At 38.0% G+C, this 18,811-nt stretch overlaps 1 protein-coding gene and 1 long non-coding RNA gene across 2 annotated transcripts in view; one reads left to right on the forward strand and one right to left on the reverse strand.

Moving 5' to 3' along the window:
- The window catches only part of LOC126931365 (uncharacterized), a 32,273-nt gene extending 29,131 nt beyond the window's left edge, over window positions 1–3,142 (forward strand). Inside the window, exons 2-3 of the long non-coding RNA XR_007717838.1 lie at window positions 1,695–1,877; window positions 3,050–3,142. This is a non-coding gene — a long non-coding RNA (uncharacterized LOC126931365). The remainder of the gene's footprint in view (window positions 1–1,694; window positions 1,878–3,049) is intronic.
- MGP (matrix Gla protein) overlaps window positions 2,025–18,811 on the reverse strand; it is an 836,939-nt gene continuing 820,152 nt past the window's right edge. The window contains exons 2-5 of the mRNA XM_050749510.1: window positions 5,851–5,974; window positions 4,338–4,370; window positions 3,104–3,179; window positions 2,025–2,412 (exon numbers count right to left, since the gene is read on the reverse strand). Of these exons, the coding sequence (XP_050605467.1) occupies window positions 2,271–2,412; window positions 3,104–3,179; window positions 4,338–4,370; window positions 5,851–5,911 (312 nt within the window). The 5' untranslated portion in view covers window positions 5,912–5,974 and the 3' untranslated portion in view covers window positions 2,025–2,270. The remainder of the gene's footprint in view (window positions 2,413–3,103; window positions 3,180–4,337; window positions 4,371–5,850; window positions 5,975–18,811) is intronic.

The following is an 18,811-nucleotide window of genomic DNA, read 5'->3' on the forward strand; positions in this document are numbered from 1 at the left end:
CAAAGGAGAGAGTGAGAGGGATCCCTGGATATCAGTGGAGGGCACTCTCATGTACACATAGAGGACTGATTGGCATTTGTGTGTGGGGAGATTACCATTTAAGAGGAATAGAGGAAACAGTGGCTGCTGTTAACTCAGGGCTACGATTATTGTCATGGGACATTGGGCGCAGTACTCAGAAAGGTCTTGCCTCAGTGTAGGGAAATAATTAGCCTTAGATTAAATACTGATTAATTTTATCCATGATTTAACTGAATTTAACTGAAGCCTTAGATTAAATACTGATTAATTTTATCCATGATTTAACATGATTTAACTGAATCCCAAAGCAAAGCTCAGGAGCACATACAGAAATAGAAGAATATCCAGTACACAAAAAGGTAAAATTTACAATGTCTGGCATCAAATAAAATTAAGCAAGAATGCAGAAAAGTAGAAAATTGTGATTCATAAGTAGAATAATCAACCAATCAAACCAACCCATAACTGACATTATGTTAAAATAGCTATTGTAATAATTTAAATGTATCAAAGACATTTAAAAAGGTAAGCAGAGGTATGGAAGATATGAAAACATCCAGATCAAACTTCTGCTGATTAAAACCACAATGTCTGGGATGAAAAATACACTAGATGAAATTAATAGTAGATTAGATATTGCCAAAGAAAAGGTTAATGAACCTGATGACACGTTAATAGAAAGTGTCAAAAATAAAACACATAGAGAAAAGCATTTTGTAAAAATTGAAATAACATCAGAGAGTTGGATTACTTCAAGTGGTCAAATGTGCATGTCATTGGACCCTCTAAAGGAGAGGAGTGAGGGATGGAAGTATTTGAAAAAATAATGGCTGAAAATTTTTCTGATTTTATGCAATCCAAGAAGGTCAATAAGCCTCAAGAACAAGAAAAATAATAAAAATCAAGATAGGTGTGAATCAATTTGGTCGAAAGCACTAATAAAGAGAAAAATGTTAGAAGCTGCCAGAGATAAAAGACGCAGTATATACAGTGGAACAAAGATAAGAATTACAACGAATTTTATATCAAAAAACTGTGCAAGCTAGAATTTGGTGGAATATCTTAAAATAATTAAAAGAAACATGGCAACTTGGGATTCAATATACAGTGAAAATATCTTCCAAGAATAAAAACAAGCATACAAAACGTAAAGAATCCTGCAGACCTGAACTATAAGAAATGTTAAAGGAAGTTCTCAGGCAGAAAGGAAATGACACCAGATGGAAAGAAGAGTGAAGAAAACAGGAAATGAAAACTACATGGGTAAATATATGAGATCTTTTCTTTCTTTTTTTTTCTATTTTTCTGTAGAGACAGAGTCTCACTCTGTTTCCCAGGCTGGAGTGCATTGGTATGGTCATGGCTACTGAGATTACAGGTGTGGGCCACTGTGCCTGGCCTGGGATATTTTCTTATTATCTAAACTTTAAAAGAAATTATTAAAATTATTTAAAGCATGAATAATAAACATGTAGCGTGGAACCTATAGCAAATGTAGAAGTAAAAATATAACATATGTAGAAGTAAAAAATAATTGAATTGTTTAGACTATTTACATATAATGTGATTATTGATATAGTTAGGTCTATATTATTGACAGTTTTTGCCAATTGTTTTTTATTTGTCCCTTTTGTTTTCTCTTTTCCTTTCCCTCCTTTTTTCTCTTCTTCTAGATTATCTTGATTCAGAAACGTTTTTGACTTTGATGCATAAGAGATGAAAAAACAAATGAAGTGAGCCCTGTATTTGCCACAATTTGAAATTGTGAAATAGGAAACGGGAAAGTCCTGGAAAAAACATACCAGATTCCATTCACGGATTCCAAAGTAGAGAGGGTTTAGAGAATTTATGGCTGGGTGAGTGCTTTCCAAACTTCCGTCTTTTCATGTAGTTATTTTTCTAATCAATACTAGATATGAGATGAAAAGAATCTCCTATTTTGGGTAAGGTGGGCCATGATTTAAATATCTCAGTATTTTCCCAAAAGAAACCAGATTTACAAGTGAAAGTATCACAACAGAAGTTTATTATGGAACAATCACATATGTTGACTCTCCTTTGACCCTCACTGCAGTGCATTTTCATTACTTATCAATGTGGGGGTGGGAAAAAGGGGTGCAGCCAGACAAGAGAATATACAGGAAACAAGCATTGTATATGAGTCTATGTATTTCAGTAATGCTGCTACAAGGGGATACAAAATCAGGTGCCAGACTCCAGAAAAAGCGAGATTTTTTCTTCCCCCAATCTCATTTGGCCCCTCGGCGCTCCCTGAAGTAGCGATTATAGGCAGCGTTGTATCCATAAACCATGGCATAGCGTTCGCAAAGTCTGTAGTCATCACAGGCTTCCCTGTTGAGCTCGTGGACAGGCTTAGAGCGTTCTCGGATCCTAGAAAGTGGAAAAAGAGGCCAAAATTGAGAAACATAAAGTGGAAAAATAAGAAAATGGAAAAGTAGAAGAAAATATTGGAGAGACTTTCTCTCCATGCCCACCTATATTAAGAGATATTTAAGGAACAGGGAGAGGCCGGGTGTGGTGGCTCAGGCCTGTAATCCCAGCATTTTGGGAGGCTGAGGCGGGCGGATTGCTTGAGGTCAGAAGTTCAAGATCAGCCCTGCCAACATGACGAAACCCCGTCTTTACTAAAAATACAAAAAGAGCTGGACATGGTAGCACGTGCCTGTAATCCCAGCTACCTGGGAGGCTGAGGCACGAGATAGTGCCACTACAATCCAGCCTGGTCAACAGAGTGAGACTCTGTCTCAGAAAAACCAACCAACCAACCAACCAAAAAAACCAGGGAGGGAAGGCAGAACAGCGGATTTTTTTTTTTTTTTTTTAATGACAATAGAAGTTTTCTTTCTGTCCTCCTTTCTCTCCTCCTTCCCTCTCCTTTCCAGCTCTTTCCCCAAATAGTTTTCTAATAATTCAGTTGTTTTCTGTATATTGTTTTTAAGTTTTTGATTTTAAAGTACAATTAGGAATAATGTATATAATGAAAAACCTGTTTCCCACTCCAATTCAGATCTGTGATCTACACTGGGAAAAATGAGCGCTCCTCATGAAGTTTGTCACTGACCTTTCTTGGACTTTAGCTCTCCATCTCTGCTGAGGGGATATGAAGGTATTTGCATTTCTCCTGTTAATGAAGGGATCTTAGAACAGAAAATAAATAAATGCAGTTTTAGTGATACATAGCTGAAAATATTTCCATGAATATTCTTTGACCCAAATATATTTGTAAGTGCCTTAATTTCTGCAACTCATATAAACAGAGATTGACAAAAATGAAAGGAGGATATAAAGTAGATTTCATTAACTTCCTGATCAAATGAAATCAGTAATCAATCTATGTGTCTTAGAGACTTGTCATATGGACTTTGTTGGTTTTGCCTTTGGACGATCACTTTCCTTTTCTTAATTTCTGTATTTCTACTTGGTAGGTTTTAAATTCCTTTTGAGGAGAAATTCTCTGTCCTGAGGATTTATGAAGCATAACTCTAGATTGCCGGTACATGAACAGTTTAAACACTATAAAAATAATGAATAAATTAAAAACAAGAGTGATGTGCCATTTCCTCCTATGCTCAGTCTTTTATAAATCCAGCTATTCAATAGCATTCAGCTGGCTGGGTATGGTGGCTCACGCCTGTAATCCCAGCACTTTGGGAGGCTGTGGTGAGTGGATCACTTGAAGTCAGGAGTTCGAGACCAGCCTGGAAAACATGGTGAAACCCTGTCTCTACTAAAAATACAAAAATTAGCCAGGCATGTTGTCATGCACCAGCTACTCGGGAGGCTGAGGCATGATAATTGCCTGAACCTGGGAGGTGGAGCTTGCAGTGAGCCGAGATCACACCACTGCACTCCAGCCTGGGCGACAGAGTGCATCTCAAAAACAAAAACAAAAAAAGCAAAAAAGCCAAAAACCCAAAAAAACAAAACAGCACTCAGCTTAACGTGGCGCCTGTGGTCTCCCAGCTGACTTGGCGTCCAACTCTGTGCTTTACCATTTGTCATTACTCCTCGTTTTCCATCTGTGCAGTTGACATGGTGCCAATTTAAAATTTCCAAATGAGATTTTATGGCTTCTGAATATGTTGCCTGTAGCTTAAATCCCATATTGCACTACTTCAAGCTTAAAAAATTGCTCCTTTGGCAATTTTTATAGTCATTAGATTTAAAACTTTAGTTTTTCAAAAGAGGCCCCCTTTTCCCTCCCTGTTATATATCTTACCATCTTGTTTATTTAAAAATAGGGAGAGGTTCTTTAATGCAAGAGATTTAAATAAAGAATTTAAATATACACTTACAAAGTTCATAAGATTCCATGCTTTCATGCGATTCTGGAATTAAAAAAAAATTCGTTATATCACTGCTTAGCAATGATTCCTTATGTCATTATTTATCAGTTTAGACACTGTAATAGTTTAAATATAGGGATGGAAGGAGAGGAAAGAGTGTAAAAATGTGAAGAATATATTTGGCAGTGTGGTTATTACAAATTTCAGGAATTTGGGATTTGTGAGGTTTTTCTCTAGCTCTGGCCTTGCTGTGGATATCTCTGTATTTTAGTTTCTCTGATGTTGAAGGAGGGAGTGGCCATTTTCAACTAAAATTTCCCAAGGGCTATGACGTCTTCAGACAAGCAAAATAAGACACTTTAAGTGCTGTACAGAAGTCTCCAGAGAACCTTCTTCTCTGGATTATTCAGAGGCTGTTTGAGAACAGGGTCAAAGAGGATTAAGAAGGATCCAGAAGACAGCCAGGTTTCTCCAGGCAAGAGAACTACAGGGCAGCTGCTCTGCTGGGCTTACCAGGACAGGTTTCTAAGAGGGTTCCGAAAGCCTCTTAAGAACCTGTGTAAAATTGGCAGCCACAGAAACCACTGGCTCCAGCTGACAGCTCACCCTGGGCATGATGCCAGTTCAGAGAGAGAACTGAAACAATATCAAAGTAGAAGTTTTCTTCTTTCTGCCACTCTCCTGAGCACGGCAGGTACATTTTGGAATAAGAGGCTTCTATTAATATTTGCCAGCAAGTGAATTTTTTTCAAAAGTTAAAAAGAAGGTGAAGAAATCAAATCCTCTGATATAGAAAATTTGTGAGTATAAGAGTGAGAAGCATAATCTTTGTTTGTTAATGTGATTTAAATTTAAAAACTGAAAATATTCACATAATTGAAGCAAAAGACTGAAATAAGTAAATAACTTTGCTTCAGATTTCCTTTTATAAGCTTTGAACAAATGTAGGTATATTTAACAACATATAGGAAACAGGCAAAATTTATTTTCTGACAACAGAAGTTACGAAAATGATTATTTTCTAAAATTGTTTTGATGTAAAACTTTATTTTAAAATTCATTAACTGAACAAACATCATAAGTTCATGATATTGTCCAGTCCCTAGAAAGGGCTATACTTAATACTTCACATGAAAATTGATTTTCTCAAAGGCAAGTGGTTTAAACAATGCCCTTAACCCGTTGATACCAAAGTCTAAATAAATATCCTTAAAAACGAGGATGCAGGGGGCTGGGAATTTGATATCTTCTTTCTGAAAGATCTGAGTTTCTAGATATATAGAGACTTACCACTGAACGGGTTTGCCTGTTAAGTTGCAGAAGACTCTGGATATTTAGGATATAAAAAAGACTTAATAGAACAGATCAGTTTCCGTGGAGACTGGGAAATGTGAAAGTAATGGTACTTTAAGATTATAACAGAGAAAGGGGGAAGAAGAGGAGGAGGGAGAGGAAAAATAGAAGTAAGCCAAAGTCAGAGGCAGAAAAGTAAATACAGAGAAACGGTAGAAACGTTTCTCACCATAACACGAAGTTACCACCACTAAGGCGGCCAGGATGGCGAGAAGGACCAGGCTCTTCATGGTCTCGTCCTGCAGGTCAGTCTCAGGGTCTTGTGTAGCAGCAGTAGGGAGAGAGGCTCCTACAGGATGTTAGTGGAAGGCTGTGAGGTTTTTATAAGAACCAGAGCAGTTGGGAGGGGAAGAACCAGTGGGAGAGGGCTGGAGAAGGTGGGGAAGGGTTGGCACTGAACTAGCATTGGAACTTTTCCCGAACAGTCATTCCTTCCAGATATTATCTACTCTGAGTGGGCAGTTTTCCCTCACTCCTGGACCTGACTGTGCTACAGCAGGATGCTGCTCTGGTGCAGAAGTTGTGGCCATCGTATGCTTGGGGACAGACCTGGACAAAAGCCCACAGAGGGAGTTGCCACGAACACATGATCTACCCTCCTGGCCAGGCCTTTTGGGTTTGGTCCACACACAGAGCCCTAGTGTTCTATTTGTTACCCTGATTGATTGATGAGAGGTTTTGGTGGGGAGAAAGGACTTCACTTTCTTTTCTTTTCTTCTTTTTAACCTTTGCCTCTTCTTCAAGGAGGACTTCACTTTCTATGCTGATTATGATTTAGACATCTTCCCAGTAAATCCTAGACAAATCTATCAATCCCAGACTAATCAGGCATTTGACTGGGCATATGCATCTTTGGCATTTTTCCAAGGGTTCAGCAGGGTGGAGATATCCAATGGCCCATGAGTTCTGTTTCCTTAATCGACACCGTTGTAACTTGCCCATTCAGTTTTGTGACGTTCGTTCAAGCCTGTGACCTAGTCCTCTCTTAGGCAGCGAATCAGTGGTGGAAAGTGCAACAAGGATAAGCGGACACTGTTCTCTTATTCCCGAGGGCATTATCTCGATAATTAAGTAACTCGATAGACTTTTTAGTGAGTGGCAGATGTGCTAGGTGTTGTGGGGGATGTACAGACAAACAAGGCACCTCCCTAAGGAAGTAAGTAATAGCTACTCACTATTCACTTTGCTCTTTCACTGTAATGTATCCTCAAGCATAAGTTTTCACTGCACCATCAGGCCCAGAAGTACTAGCTTAGTTTCCCACAGGAGGATTTCAGTTTGATGCCGCTGGTTATCTTGTATAGAGAGCTCTCTTTTTTTTAATTCCTTTTTTTCCCCTTCTTTTGCAATCACAAAATCTGTCCTACCAGATGTGCCTCTGTTGCTTGGGAACCCAATAGTTTTCTTTGCAGACGACAGACTTGAGTCACAGAGCAGCAGATTGTAGAAGAGCTACAGCTTCGGGACCTCTGACTCTTGAACTGCAACAGCAATAGGGCTGGGTTGGGGGTGCGGTGGATGTTATCTTTCAATACTGATTATTTCAAGGAGCAGTGATGAACTTGATGGAGCCTCACGCTTCATTTTTTTTGTCTTATTGGGATGGAGTTTCCCTCCCACCCTCCGTCCTGTGAAGAGCTTTTATAAATATTAATAGAGTCCCCATTAAAAGAAATAGCTACTTTGAAATCTGAAAGATTGAGTTCTGAGGGATCAATAAAATTCAAGTTTTCCCTCCAAAACCTAAGAAATAGATTCTCTGTGAGAAAATCTTAAAGAAAATCTCAGAAAGAAGACCATATATGTTCATACTTGATAAATTCAACCTTCACAATTTCCACTAACGAGATTGGCAGTTGTTCCGCTCTTTAAACCACAACCTACTCTGAGTGTTAGTTTCAATGTCAATCTTGCAAGATGAATCACCTGAATCATTATACGATCAATGAATAATTTAAAGTGCGAAAGCCAGTTCACTACATTGCATGATTTTTGGGGAACAAACTAGCCATAGATAAAAGTTTTGCATGTACTTAGCTTAGTAATTAATCCCCAATTAATATAACATCAAACAAGCTGAGTTCCAATGTTTCACCCTTAAAATGAGTAGTCTACTCTTCCCGTCCCCACTCCATCTCCAGAATTAAAGAGAAATCTTCCCATTTTCCTGCTATAAGTATGTGCTTTGCAATGTAAATTAGCTCTGTCTTTTCCAGCCAAGTTATAGATGTTTCCTCTATCCCCAAGGTCAAATGACAACTATAATCTTTCAGCCTCTGACATCACAATTGTTAGGTTATTTTTACACTCCCAGAAACTAAACTTGAAAATCCTACACTTCTCATTTCAACTTAAGCTTCACTTTTTGTTCACCTTAAATCACTGCTTCCACTGGATTCCCTAAACTTAAGCATTTCTTTTTATCGTCTTGGTTTTTGTAAGGCTAACTTTCTTTTGGGAGCTGTGTCTCTTCGTTCCTTCATCTGCCTTTCCTGTCTATTTCTCTCCATTTCTTTCTAGGTTCTTCTCTGCAAAATCCCATTTATATATGATCTGCAAAAATTATTAACATGTGTGAGAATCCAGAGCCCTTCTTTTTCTCTTCTGTCACCTTACTCCCCATTTCAAAGACAACTTTGTGAATGCCAACTCCAGTCATATGTTTTTATGATGAGGACTTGGACTAACTCATAAAGCAGGGATGGCAGCTTTGCATTAGAAAGGACCAAGATTGACTAATCTGAGAGAAGACAGAAGAAAAGAATGGAGGTAGGAAAAAAAAAAAACGGAGACGGGGAAATGAGAAGAGGCTTACCAATTTGGTTTGCTGGGTGAGTTTTAGGTAGAGACTGAGTGACAGAGAAAAACGGAGGCAGTTGGAGAAGGTGAGACATATTAAAAGCAAGACATGGGAACAGAGACATAAAAGCTGCTTTGGTTAGGAATAGCATTGTTTGAGATTGCAGAACACTGTCTGAAAATTTTCAGAAAATATTGAAATTTAAACAAATTAATTTTGCCAGCTAGTTTGCATTTTCTTAATTGGGATATCTTGTCAAGACGAGACCACATGAAACTCTAAATTCTAGTTAGATTTTAGATAATTATGAAAGACATTTATATAGACATTTTCCCTTAACAAAAGAGAAGTGTTATTCAGAGGAGAGAATATTTTAAGATACTCCCAGAAGTGATAACAGAAATATGAGACAGTGATATGATTGCCAGTTTTTAAAAATGTATAGGAATCTCCTCATGCGAGGTTGGCAACGTGGGAACTGAAGCAAGAGAAGCCATGGAGTAATACAGATCTCCTATTCCACCTACTCTCAGGCAGAAAAGAGAAGAATGACCATGCCTGTCAGGGCCAGAAGGAGCTTCATGATTTCATAATTCTCCCATCCATCCATCCATCCATCCATCCAGTTATCTATCTAGCCAACAAGTGTACTGAGCATCTACTGCGTGTCAACTCTAGGCTGGAAATGCAGTAGAGAAAAATACAGATATGGGCTCTATCCTCATGCATCAAGTATGCTCTTTGAACACAAATTTAATAGTGGCTCCTTTTATTTAAAAAATTGGTAGGCAGCCAGCTGGCCTTAAAGGAGACTAAGTGATGAGCTTTCTCACTGGGTTGACCTTTCTTATGGGCACTCAGGAGTATCTCTGTTTCCAAAGCATCAAGAAAGGTGCTAATGACCAGCTCAGATAATTCTGAATTTAGTCAGGGAATGCAGGAGAGGAACATTGGCAGAGCTGCTGAGAATTACTGTGGGGAGAAGCTTCTCAGAAAAGTGTATTTGCCAGAGAATATACCAAAATAGTTATCCCCATCACATGGTATTTCTGTGACTAAAATAACGGCACAGAGGTAGTAAGTGTAATATATTTCCCTATCAATTCTACCTCCGTCTCTTTCTGTCCTTGCTTATCCTTTAACTAACTCTTTTTCAGATGGCTAGGCATTTTGTCTCTTTGAGGAATTTTCCTGGCTCCAGTCAGATTTCTTTTTCTTTTTTGCTGTTCCATGAAATTCAGCTTTATTTACTGAATTTTGATTTTATAATTTTTTTTTTTGAACTGGCAACACTAAAGTCCTTGCCTTTGCCATTAAAGGAAAAACACAAATGAAAGAAGAGTTAGGAAGAAGCAGCCCTGAAGACAAAAACAGAAATCACTCTCTAGGACATCAAAGGACAATGAACTGGGAGACAGAAGCCCGGCCAATGTCGTGGGACAGTGCCATGCTCTTAGTTCTTTTCTTTTAAGGGAAGCCCCTTGAGAGGATTCTATGTGTCAGATTCCTTAACTGACGTAACTTCCTAGGCACAGACAGAATCCTTCTTTCCTTTCCATAATTTGTCTTAGTTAAACTAAGTGAGAATAAATGTTTGTCAAACTCAGGCATGGGAGGAGCATCTGGGGACTCATGGGCTGAAACTTCCAGGGAAAGCTGGAGATGCCTGATTATTAAACAAAATAAAGGTGGAGAAGTCTGAGAGGTGGAGAGCTTTTGGCTTGGAATGGCTGGGATTTTTCTCCTGATTATTAAACAAAATAAAGGTGGAGAAGTCTGAGAGGTGGAGAGCTTTTGGCTTGGAATGGCTGGGATTTTTCTCCTGATTATTAAACAAAATAAAGGTGGAGAAGTCTGAGAGGTGGAGAGCTTTTGGCTTGGAATGGCTGGGATTTTTTTTTCCCTCCCATATCGATTATTTCCTCCACATTTTCCTTCTTAAGAAAAGCTTCAATTTTTAAATAAGATAGCAAATATCAAATAAAAATTATACATCTATCCAAGTGCTATTATCATAGTCAAATGCTTGCTATATATTAGATGCTCTGATAATCACTTTTTATTTGTTATTTACTTCTCAAAATAATCCTATAACCTAAGTATAATGACCCACATCTCATATATAAGAAAATAGAAGCTCAAAGAGGTAAAATAGTTTATCCAAGGTCACACAACAACTAAATGTCAAAGACAGGATCAAAACACAGGACTATTTGATGTCAAATCATATGTTTTTAATAATGATACAACCATGCAAGATCCCTCCAGGTTCTGACACCTGCTTAAATAATTTTGTGATTGCATCTTACAGGGTCCCTTGAGTTTCCAATTTCATAGCTAGAGACAAAATTACACAAAATTAAGATATACGCATTTAAAATGATAATTTTGTCAATATCCTTTAAAATAGTGCAATACGAATTAAAGATCTACATACACTTAAGCCCAGTAAGTTAAATGACTTATAAAAATGGAGACAGGGATAGGTTTAGTATTGGATCCTAAGTCCCCTGTTTCTCGCTCCAGTATACTGCACACTAAACATCTGCCCAAACAAGCTCCAACTCAAATATGGTACTTTCCAAAACCTTTCAGCTTCCTTCAGGAATCCCCAAGTCTCATGCAGTCTGTGAACACCGATGTTTGCTGTCATCTGGTTTGGTGTATTTGACATATTAAGAATGTCATCTTTCAGTACCCACAAGGCCAATTTCTACAGTTACTTAGACCACCCCCCCACCCCAGAAAAGTGGAAATCTCGGCTTAATTTATAAAATGCTCTGTCAACTCAAAGCAAAATAGAGAACAGGTTCTACGTCTCCTGTCTTGACTAAAGATGAAGATGTCTTGACTAAAGGCTGGCTATTTACTCATCAGACTCTTGCTCCCTTTTCTGGATGAGGTGTGATCAAGACAAAGTCCGAGGAATTTCTCCTGCAGTACCATAGTCTCAGCTGGAAAGGAAGGCGCCCTTTTATATCTATTCTACTGTCATCCCACACTTTGGGATATCCTCATAATCTCCTTCCATTATTTCAAATCGCCAAAATAAAAATACTCCTTTTTATATTCAGGACATTTACAGCCCCAAGAAATGGAGTCAAGTAACTTGCAGGAATTGCAGGGGATATTGGTGATTGGCAGAAACAGGATCCCAAAGGTAGGATTGGTGAGGAGAGGGGATACGAGAACAATGACATGATGTCTCTAGGAGTGAGATGGAAGCAGAGTGGGATTATGTTTACCACGTGTGAAGACATGAAGGGAGTAGAGAGAATGATAGCTTAATTCACCAAATCACAGTACCCGAGAACTTGATAGCACTGGTATGGGTTATAAGAAGTAGTTTTAGGGAAGCTAGAAGTAATGCTTTAAACAACAGAGAATAATTTTTAAAAGTTAAGTAAACATAACATTCGTTACCAAATGAAGTTAGAAAGAGTCGATGATAACTTTTAATGCTGACATGAGAAATGAAAATATGCTGTCTTTGAAATCCTTTAGTCAGAGGTACGTATCTGAATGGACCCCGTGTCTAACCTAAGGGTACTTCCTTGAAATGGAAATTTAAATCTTACTTAGGGTGACTTGAAGTTTAGGTAATAAATTAACTAGAAGAATATCTGGTAGCTGTATGAGTCACATCTGCCATGTTTCTTCCATATTCCAGCCTGCACCCAGTTCATCTGTTCTGTTGTTCTCTAAAAACAGTAACAACAACAAAAAAGCAGATGGTGGAGGGGAGTGAGTATTCCCCAGCTTCCCTTCATCTAGGTATTCTCTCCATACTTTTGGTAGCTACTCTAACAAATAATCATCACATAATCTTGATAGGACTCTAAAGACAGGCTCTGTAGAAGCTGGCCAAAGGATGTAGTTTTTAGGATAAGAAAGCCTGGATTTGACTTCAAGCTCTGTTGCCTTTTCTTTTCTTTTTTTTTTTTTCTTTTGAGATGGAGTCTTGCTCTGTCGCCAAGGCTGGAGTGCAGTGGCACAATCTCTACTCCTTGCAACCTCCACCTCCCAGGTTCAAGTGATCCTCCTGCTTCAGCCTGCCGAGTAGCTGGGACTATAGGCATGTGCCACCATGCCCAGCTAATTTTTTTTTTGTTTTAGTAGAGATGGGGTTTCACCATGTTGGCCAGGCTGGTCTCAAACTCCTGGCCTCAAGTGATCTGCCTGCCTTGGTCTCCCAAAGTGCTGGGATTACAGACGTGAGCCACTGTGCCTGGCCTCTGCTGCTTATTCTGCGTGTGGCATTTGATATGTTGTTTAAGCTCCTGAGCCTCGGTGACACAGGTAGGGATTATAAGTGTTTGCAACATAGTAGGTGTGCTCACTAAATGTTAGAGGACTCTAACTCAGAGGACTGTTAGATGAATTGAATAAGGAGATACCTGCAGAGCTCCTAGATTAATGGCCTACATACATGTAATGCCGTGGAGTACACGCACACACAATCGTACTTCAAAAACATGGGTTCAACTCCACTGGTCTAGTGTTACTTCCACTTTTCCCCAGTATCAAGGGAATAGATTGCTGAAAACCAAAGCAGAGGAGAGAATGCAAAATGTGGGAGGGATTGAATCAGCAAGGCCTTGTCCAGTGGGAACTGTGGAACTGGCTGAAGCTCAGCATAGTTCTGATACGGCCACCCAATGGCTGCGTCCCTGTTGAGTGAGCCATTTGCCTTTTTTTTTTTTTTTTTTTTTTTTTTGCCATTTGCCTTTTTAAACAGAAGAGCTGGAATAGACCTGTATAATTTTGTGCTTCTAAATTATTTTATCCTTGAAATGAATAAACCCGATAGAGAAATTATATAATTCAGCGTTTGAAGGAACGCTTTGTTCTTAATGCAATTTTGCAAGTGTTTCTAGGGCTGATTGGTGTTTGGATGTCCACCCCTCAGCCAACAAACCACTAGCAAGATGCCTTTTTAAAGCTGCACTCAAATAACTACCTGCCAAAAGGCCATGTCTGCTGTTGTTTCCCAGTTGTAGTCAAATAACTTCATTCATTCGAGTTGGATGCTGATATACTTTGAAGTCCTTAGGAGAAGAAAGTCAATCTTTTCAGCCAGGATTTGGTCAGTGAGAGAAAACTGTCCCCCTCGTGGAAGGGATCAGCAACTCAGCGACTCCTCTCCTTTGTCTCCTTGCCTAGTCGTAGCAAACCATGGAAATGAAATTCACAAAAGGATTTAGAGAGGACACAAAGGAAAAATGTCCAGATTAACATGAGAGAGAGAACAGCACAGGGAATGCCTTTCCTGATCAAGCTAAGAAGTGAACAGGCTGTGCAATAAGAGACTGTTTCCACATCTGATTTCTCCCTGATGGAAAAAAATGCAGTGAAATGTTGGCTGGGCTGACTGTGGAAATCTATTTCAGCCCCGCCTGCTGGCGTTTGTTTAAGCGGTCCTGTCACCAGAGTTCGTCTGAATCTCAGGAGCCTTGCTCTGACTCCAATTCTTCTAATCTATCAGTCTCTGTGTTTTCTGTTTTCTCATAATCCCATGTTAATTTTTTTCATGCCATTTATGGAATTTTGAAAGACATTTTTATTTTGTTGAGAGGATAAAGGGAGGTTTCACTGGGGTTCTTTGTCTTTTGGTCAGCCATAAACCAGTGGGAAAAAGAATAGAATCAAAAGGAAGAGACAATAAGCTGAAGGGAACAAGATGTAATTTTTGGTCTTATTCTGTTTTGGTATGGCAATAGGAGGGCAGGGGAATGGATATGGGCTGGGGTGAGGGATTAGGAAGGATGAGAATCTGATACGAACGCTTGTTTGTCTTGCTCCTCTACCAGACGGCACATTCTTTGAGCTTAGCCTCTGGCTCTTATTTGAGCTTTTATGAAGACACACAACAACTTCTCATTGCTTACAGAATTAAGCTGACATCCTTCTCAAATTCACAAGCATCCTAAATTCTCTGGTGCCATAATGAGAGAGTGGAAAAGAACGTGTGAATGCCACTCCATTTGTCACTGAATGGTCTCTGCTATCTCTCAAATCCTCATTTTCTTCATCTAATAAAATGTGGACAATAATGGAAAGTAGCTTACAGAGTTGTAATGAGGATTAAACGAGATAATTCATGTGAGAGCCTGGCTAGCCCAGTGGTGGCATGTAGTAAACATTCCATGAAAGTAGCTATTATTATTATTATTGCAGTGTCTAACTAATTACATGACCCTGAATAAGTCATTTTTTCCACTGTAACATGTGAGCGATAATTCTTTTGTAAATTGTTGTAAAGATTTAATGAGGAAGTCTTTGTAAAATACCCAGCAGGTGTCTGTGATGTAGTAGGTGCTCATTAATTGTTACTTCCCAGTTGTCTTTCCCATTCATTTCTTTCACGATTTCCCTTCATGTAACCCATCCTCTAGCCAAACTGAGCAACTTGTTCCTGCCACACCCTTCAGTGTTTGCTATCACACATTTGCTCATTTTCTGGTATCCTCTTTTTCTGCCTCCCTGTCTCTGTCTATAGGAACGTTGGGTGTCTTTTAAGGCTTAGCTCAAATACCACCTGCTACATGATGTCTTACATAAGCTTCTCAACCAGGTGTTATTTCTCCTTCCTTCAAAAAATCCCTTAGCACATTTTTTTTTTTTTAAATTTTATTTGACGGAGTTTTGCTCTGTTGCCCAGGCTGGAGTGCAATGGCGCGATCTCGGCTCACTGCAATCGCTACCTCCCCGGTTCAAGCGATTCTCCTGCCTCAGCCTCCTGAGTAGCTGGGATTACAGACATGTGCCACCACGCCCGACTAATTTTGTGTTTTTAGTAGAGATGGGGTTTCACCATGTTGGTCAGGCTGGTCCTGACCTCACATGATCTGCCCGCCTCGGCCTCTCAAAGTACTGGGATTACAGGCATGAGCCACCATGCCCGGCCTCCCTTAGCACTTTTATTTCTTTACTGGCACATACTTTGTTTTTTGAATTACAGGCATTTCTGTGCCCCATCTTGTGCACACACTCCTCCCAGCTATTCATGGTACAATCACCTGTCTCCTCTTCTTCCTCACCCCATACTCATTTACCCAAAAGATTCTGACTCATTATCTAGGAAACTGTCATCTCTAGAAAGACTTGAATTCTCTTGCTGAATTGCATTTTCAGTTAGATGCCTCAGTTTTCTCATACTAGTCATGATACTTTTTCATTGATCTTACTGGATTTCAATGCAGAATGTTAAGCTCCACGAGGGATGTCAGGGATTGTATCTTTTTCATCTTTGTATTCTTTATTTCTTACACATCATCTGGCACACAGTAAGTGCTTATTTATGTTTCTTGAACTGAGCTGATCCTACAAACCCAGTGCAGTGTTTAAACACCACAAAAGCTCAATGAAGTTACCCTTAACAACCCACTACAGCAGTCTAAGAACTTTAACTGAAACATCTCTGCCTTTTGTGAAGATAGGAAATTGCTGTAATTTGAAATGCTAAATCATTACATTGTATGTCAAATAAAAGAAAAATGCTATTTCACTATTATTTTTTACCCTTGACTTTTGCAGCAATCAAACTGCTAAATTAAATGATTATCGTTTTTATGAAATAGCAATATTCCTGAGAAGCTTCCAGATAATGTCATAAAATTAAATTATGACAAAATACCTGTAAAAATTCACTCTTTTTAAAGAAAAATCTTAGTGAAACGACTTGAATAGCAATAATTCCTCTGGAAGGGTAAAATAAGAAACACAGTCCCTTACTACGTGTGGATATAAAGTGTCCCCTTACATGTTTTTCTTTGCATCTGTATTTTCGCATATTGATTAGCAGGAGTAGACGTATGCATGCCATATAAAATTGTGTAAAGAAGCCGACCCCGAGGAGAGCGCTATGAATATTAGAAGTTCGATGAAAAGAAAACAAGAATATCTGAAAGACTGCCAAGGGATAGAATTACTTGATTTAATAACTTTTTCATGACAGTAATAGGAATAGCTAATATTTATTAAGTAGTGTTTTATTTCTTTGTTTTCTCCACTTTTTGTTCTGATCCATCAAAACAAGCCTCTTATCTATGCCAGACTGCTTAAAACAAAGCACAATTTTTAGTTGGAAAAAGAAAAGCATGCATGTATTCTTTATAAGTAATCAACAAAAAGTTAATTTGGGAAAAAGAGTATAGCTATCCCAAGACTGCTCTCTGCAAATTTTGCATGTTTGCAGAACATTTACCAAATAGCTGAAAGGAAGAGGATTTTGTATCACTTTTCCTTTTCCGAGAAGTTGTGCTGTATTTGTTGGAATACATTTCAGTACTTTCTTCTGATCCTCAGATGACGATGCCATATGATGGTTCTCACAGGGTCAGCGCGGGAGGTAGAAGATTTCTGGGGATATGTGTTTCCAAGCCAGTGGTTCTCGGGAAGGAGTACGAACTCCGATACAAATACTGGCTCATCTCTATGCCACGGACTCTTGAGAACAGCAGCGCTTCAACACTTAGCGTTTTGTTGCCAGAAATAAATCAAATGGACAATGGTGCAAAAATCAAAATGTTCCTGGAACAACTGGAGGTCAGTTTTGACCTTAGCTAATCTGGCAATTTTGTTTGGATTTCTCAGTGCCTACATTTGATCTCTAAATTATGCTTTGTGGCTGGACTCACCCTTTCTAGGGCCAGACACAGTTTATCTGGCTGGGATTTTTCCTGTGTAGGTTTAAAGATAAGTAAAATATCTGACTCACTGCTCATCTTGCCAGCGTGTCTTTCTGTTGCACAAAAAGATAGCAACAGCATAAGCTGCCATGAATAGGTCTGGCAAGGCTGACTGGTAGGAATGGTTTCCATATGGTGTAAGATTAGAATTAATTGCTCAAACACATGGCAGTTAAAGAACACTAAGGTGTTTCAAGTGTCCTGAAAGAAAAGACCAAGAAAGAAAAAGAAATTAAAACACTTCAGTGATTCTCTAAATAAATTTATATAGGCCATAGCATATTATTTTAAACTATCTAGGGCCTAAAAGATGTTTTAAGGCAAAAAATTATTACTAACAGCATGCACGGATATTTAAAAAATAAAATATATGCATAAAAGAAGGCAATTTCTATTACTTATATAGGCATCTTTGAAGAGGACCAGGAATAAAACATATGCAAACAACTGAGCAAATCTATAATAAAAATTCACACATGCACATGACTATAAAATATAGTTTAAAGTATTACCTTGATATAAATAATATAATTTATTTTTATAAAGTTCTTATGGGAAAATGGAGGCTTAGAGGTGTCAACTGATTTTGTCCAGAGGGACACTAGAGGCTTTCATGCCTTGGACTTTACTTGACTTAGACTAGTTCTCTGTGTGCATATTTTTATGTGTTTGTGTATATATTGTTTATATTAGATTATAGATATCTAAAGAGTGAAGATTATGTTCAACTCATAATTGTATTCCAATATAACACATGCTACATTGCCTGGCAAATAGTAAGCACTTAATAATTACTTGCTAAACTGAATTTATAAAAACAAGTTAACGTATCCATGATGGGAATTTCTGAGCATAATCATAATATTTCATTCATTTGCTCTATTCTACAAACACAAACTGTCTATTGTATGCCAAATACTGTTAGAGTTGATATCTTTCCTCAAGAAAATTATACTTGATAGAGGGATAAAAAGTCTTATAAACAAATAATTATAAGTACATGGGAAAATCTTTCATCAATGATGTAAAAAGTATTTTACTGCAGAAAGTAGTCCTAATATAGTGGCAATTCTAATTCATGTGAATGGGCCAAACTCACCATTTAGGTGGGGAGGTCTAATATGAGGTCTCTAAGAGAAACATTTAAGATACAAGATACAGGAAGGTTTGAAATACATTTTTTTAATAATACTATTCTTGGCCTATTTTGATAGAAAAATTATGCTAGCCTTATAATATCGGTTGTGAAGACTTTCTTCTTTTTTCTATTCTCTGGTACAGTTAATATAAAAGAGAAATCTTTAAATTTAAAAAATATATTAAATATTGTTTCTTTTATGACTTACAAATTATTTAGTAGTGTTTATAACTTGCTAAATGCATGGATTTTAAACTATTTTGATATTGATTCCTAGAATTATTGCATATTAGTTAGAGAATGTGATGATTATTAAATTTATTCTTTGATAGTTTTCAAGGCTTTTTATGGCCTAATACATGGTGAATTTTTATAAAGTTTTCATATTTGCATAAAAGTTTATTCTTTAATTATTGGATGCAAAAGTATACAAATGCTTATTTCAGCAAGCTTATTAATTAATTGTATTACTCAAAACTTCCTTGGTTTCTTAAATTATTTT

The sequence above is a fragment of the Macaca thibetana genome, chromosome 11 (assembly GCF_024542745.1).
Source record: "Macaca thibetana thibetana isolate TM-01 chromosome 11, ASM2454274v1, whole genome shotgun sequence".
NCBI lineage: Eukaryota > Metazoa > Chordata > Mammalia > Primates > Cercopithecidae > Macaca > Macaca thibetana.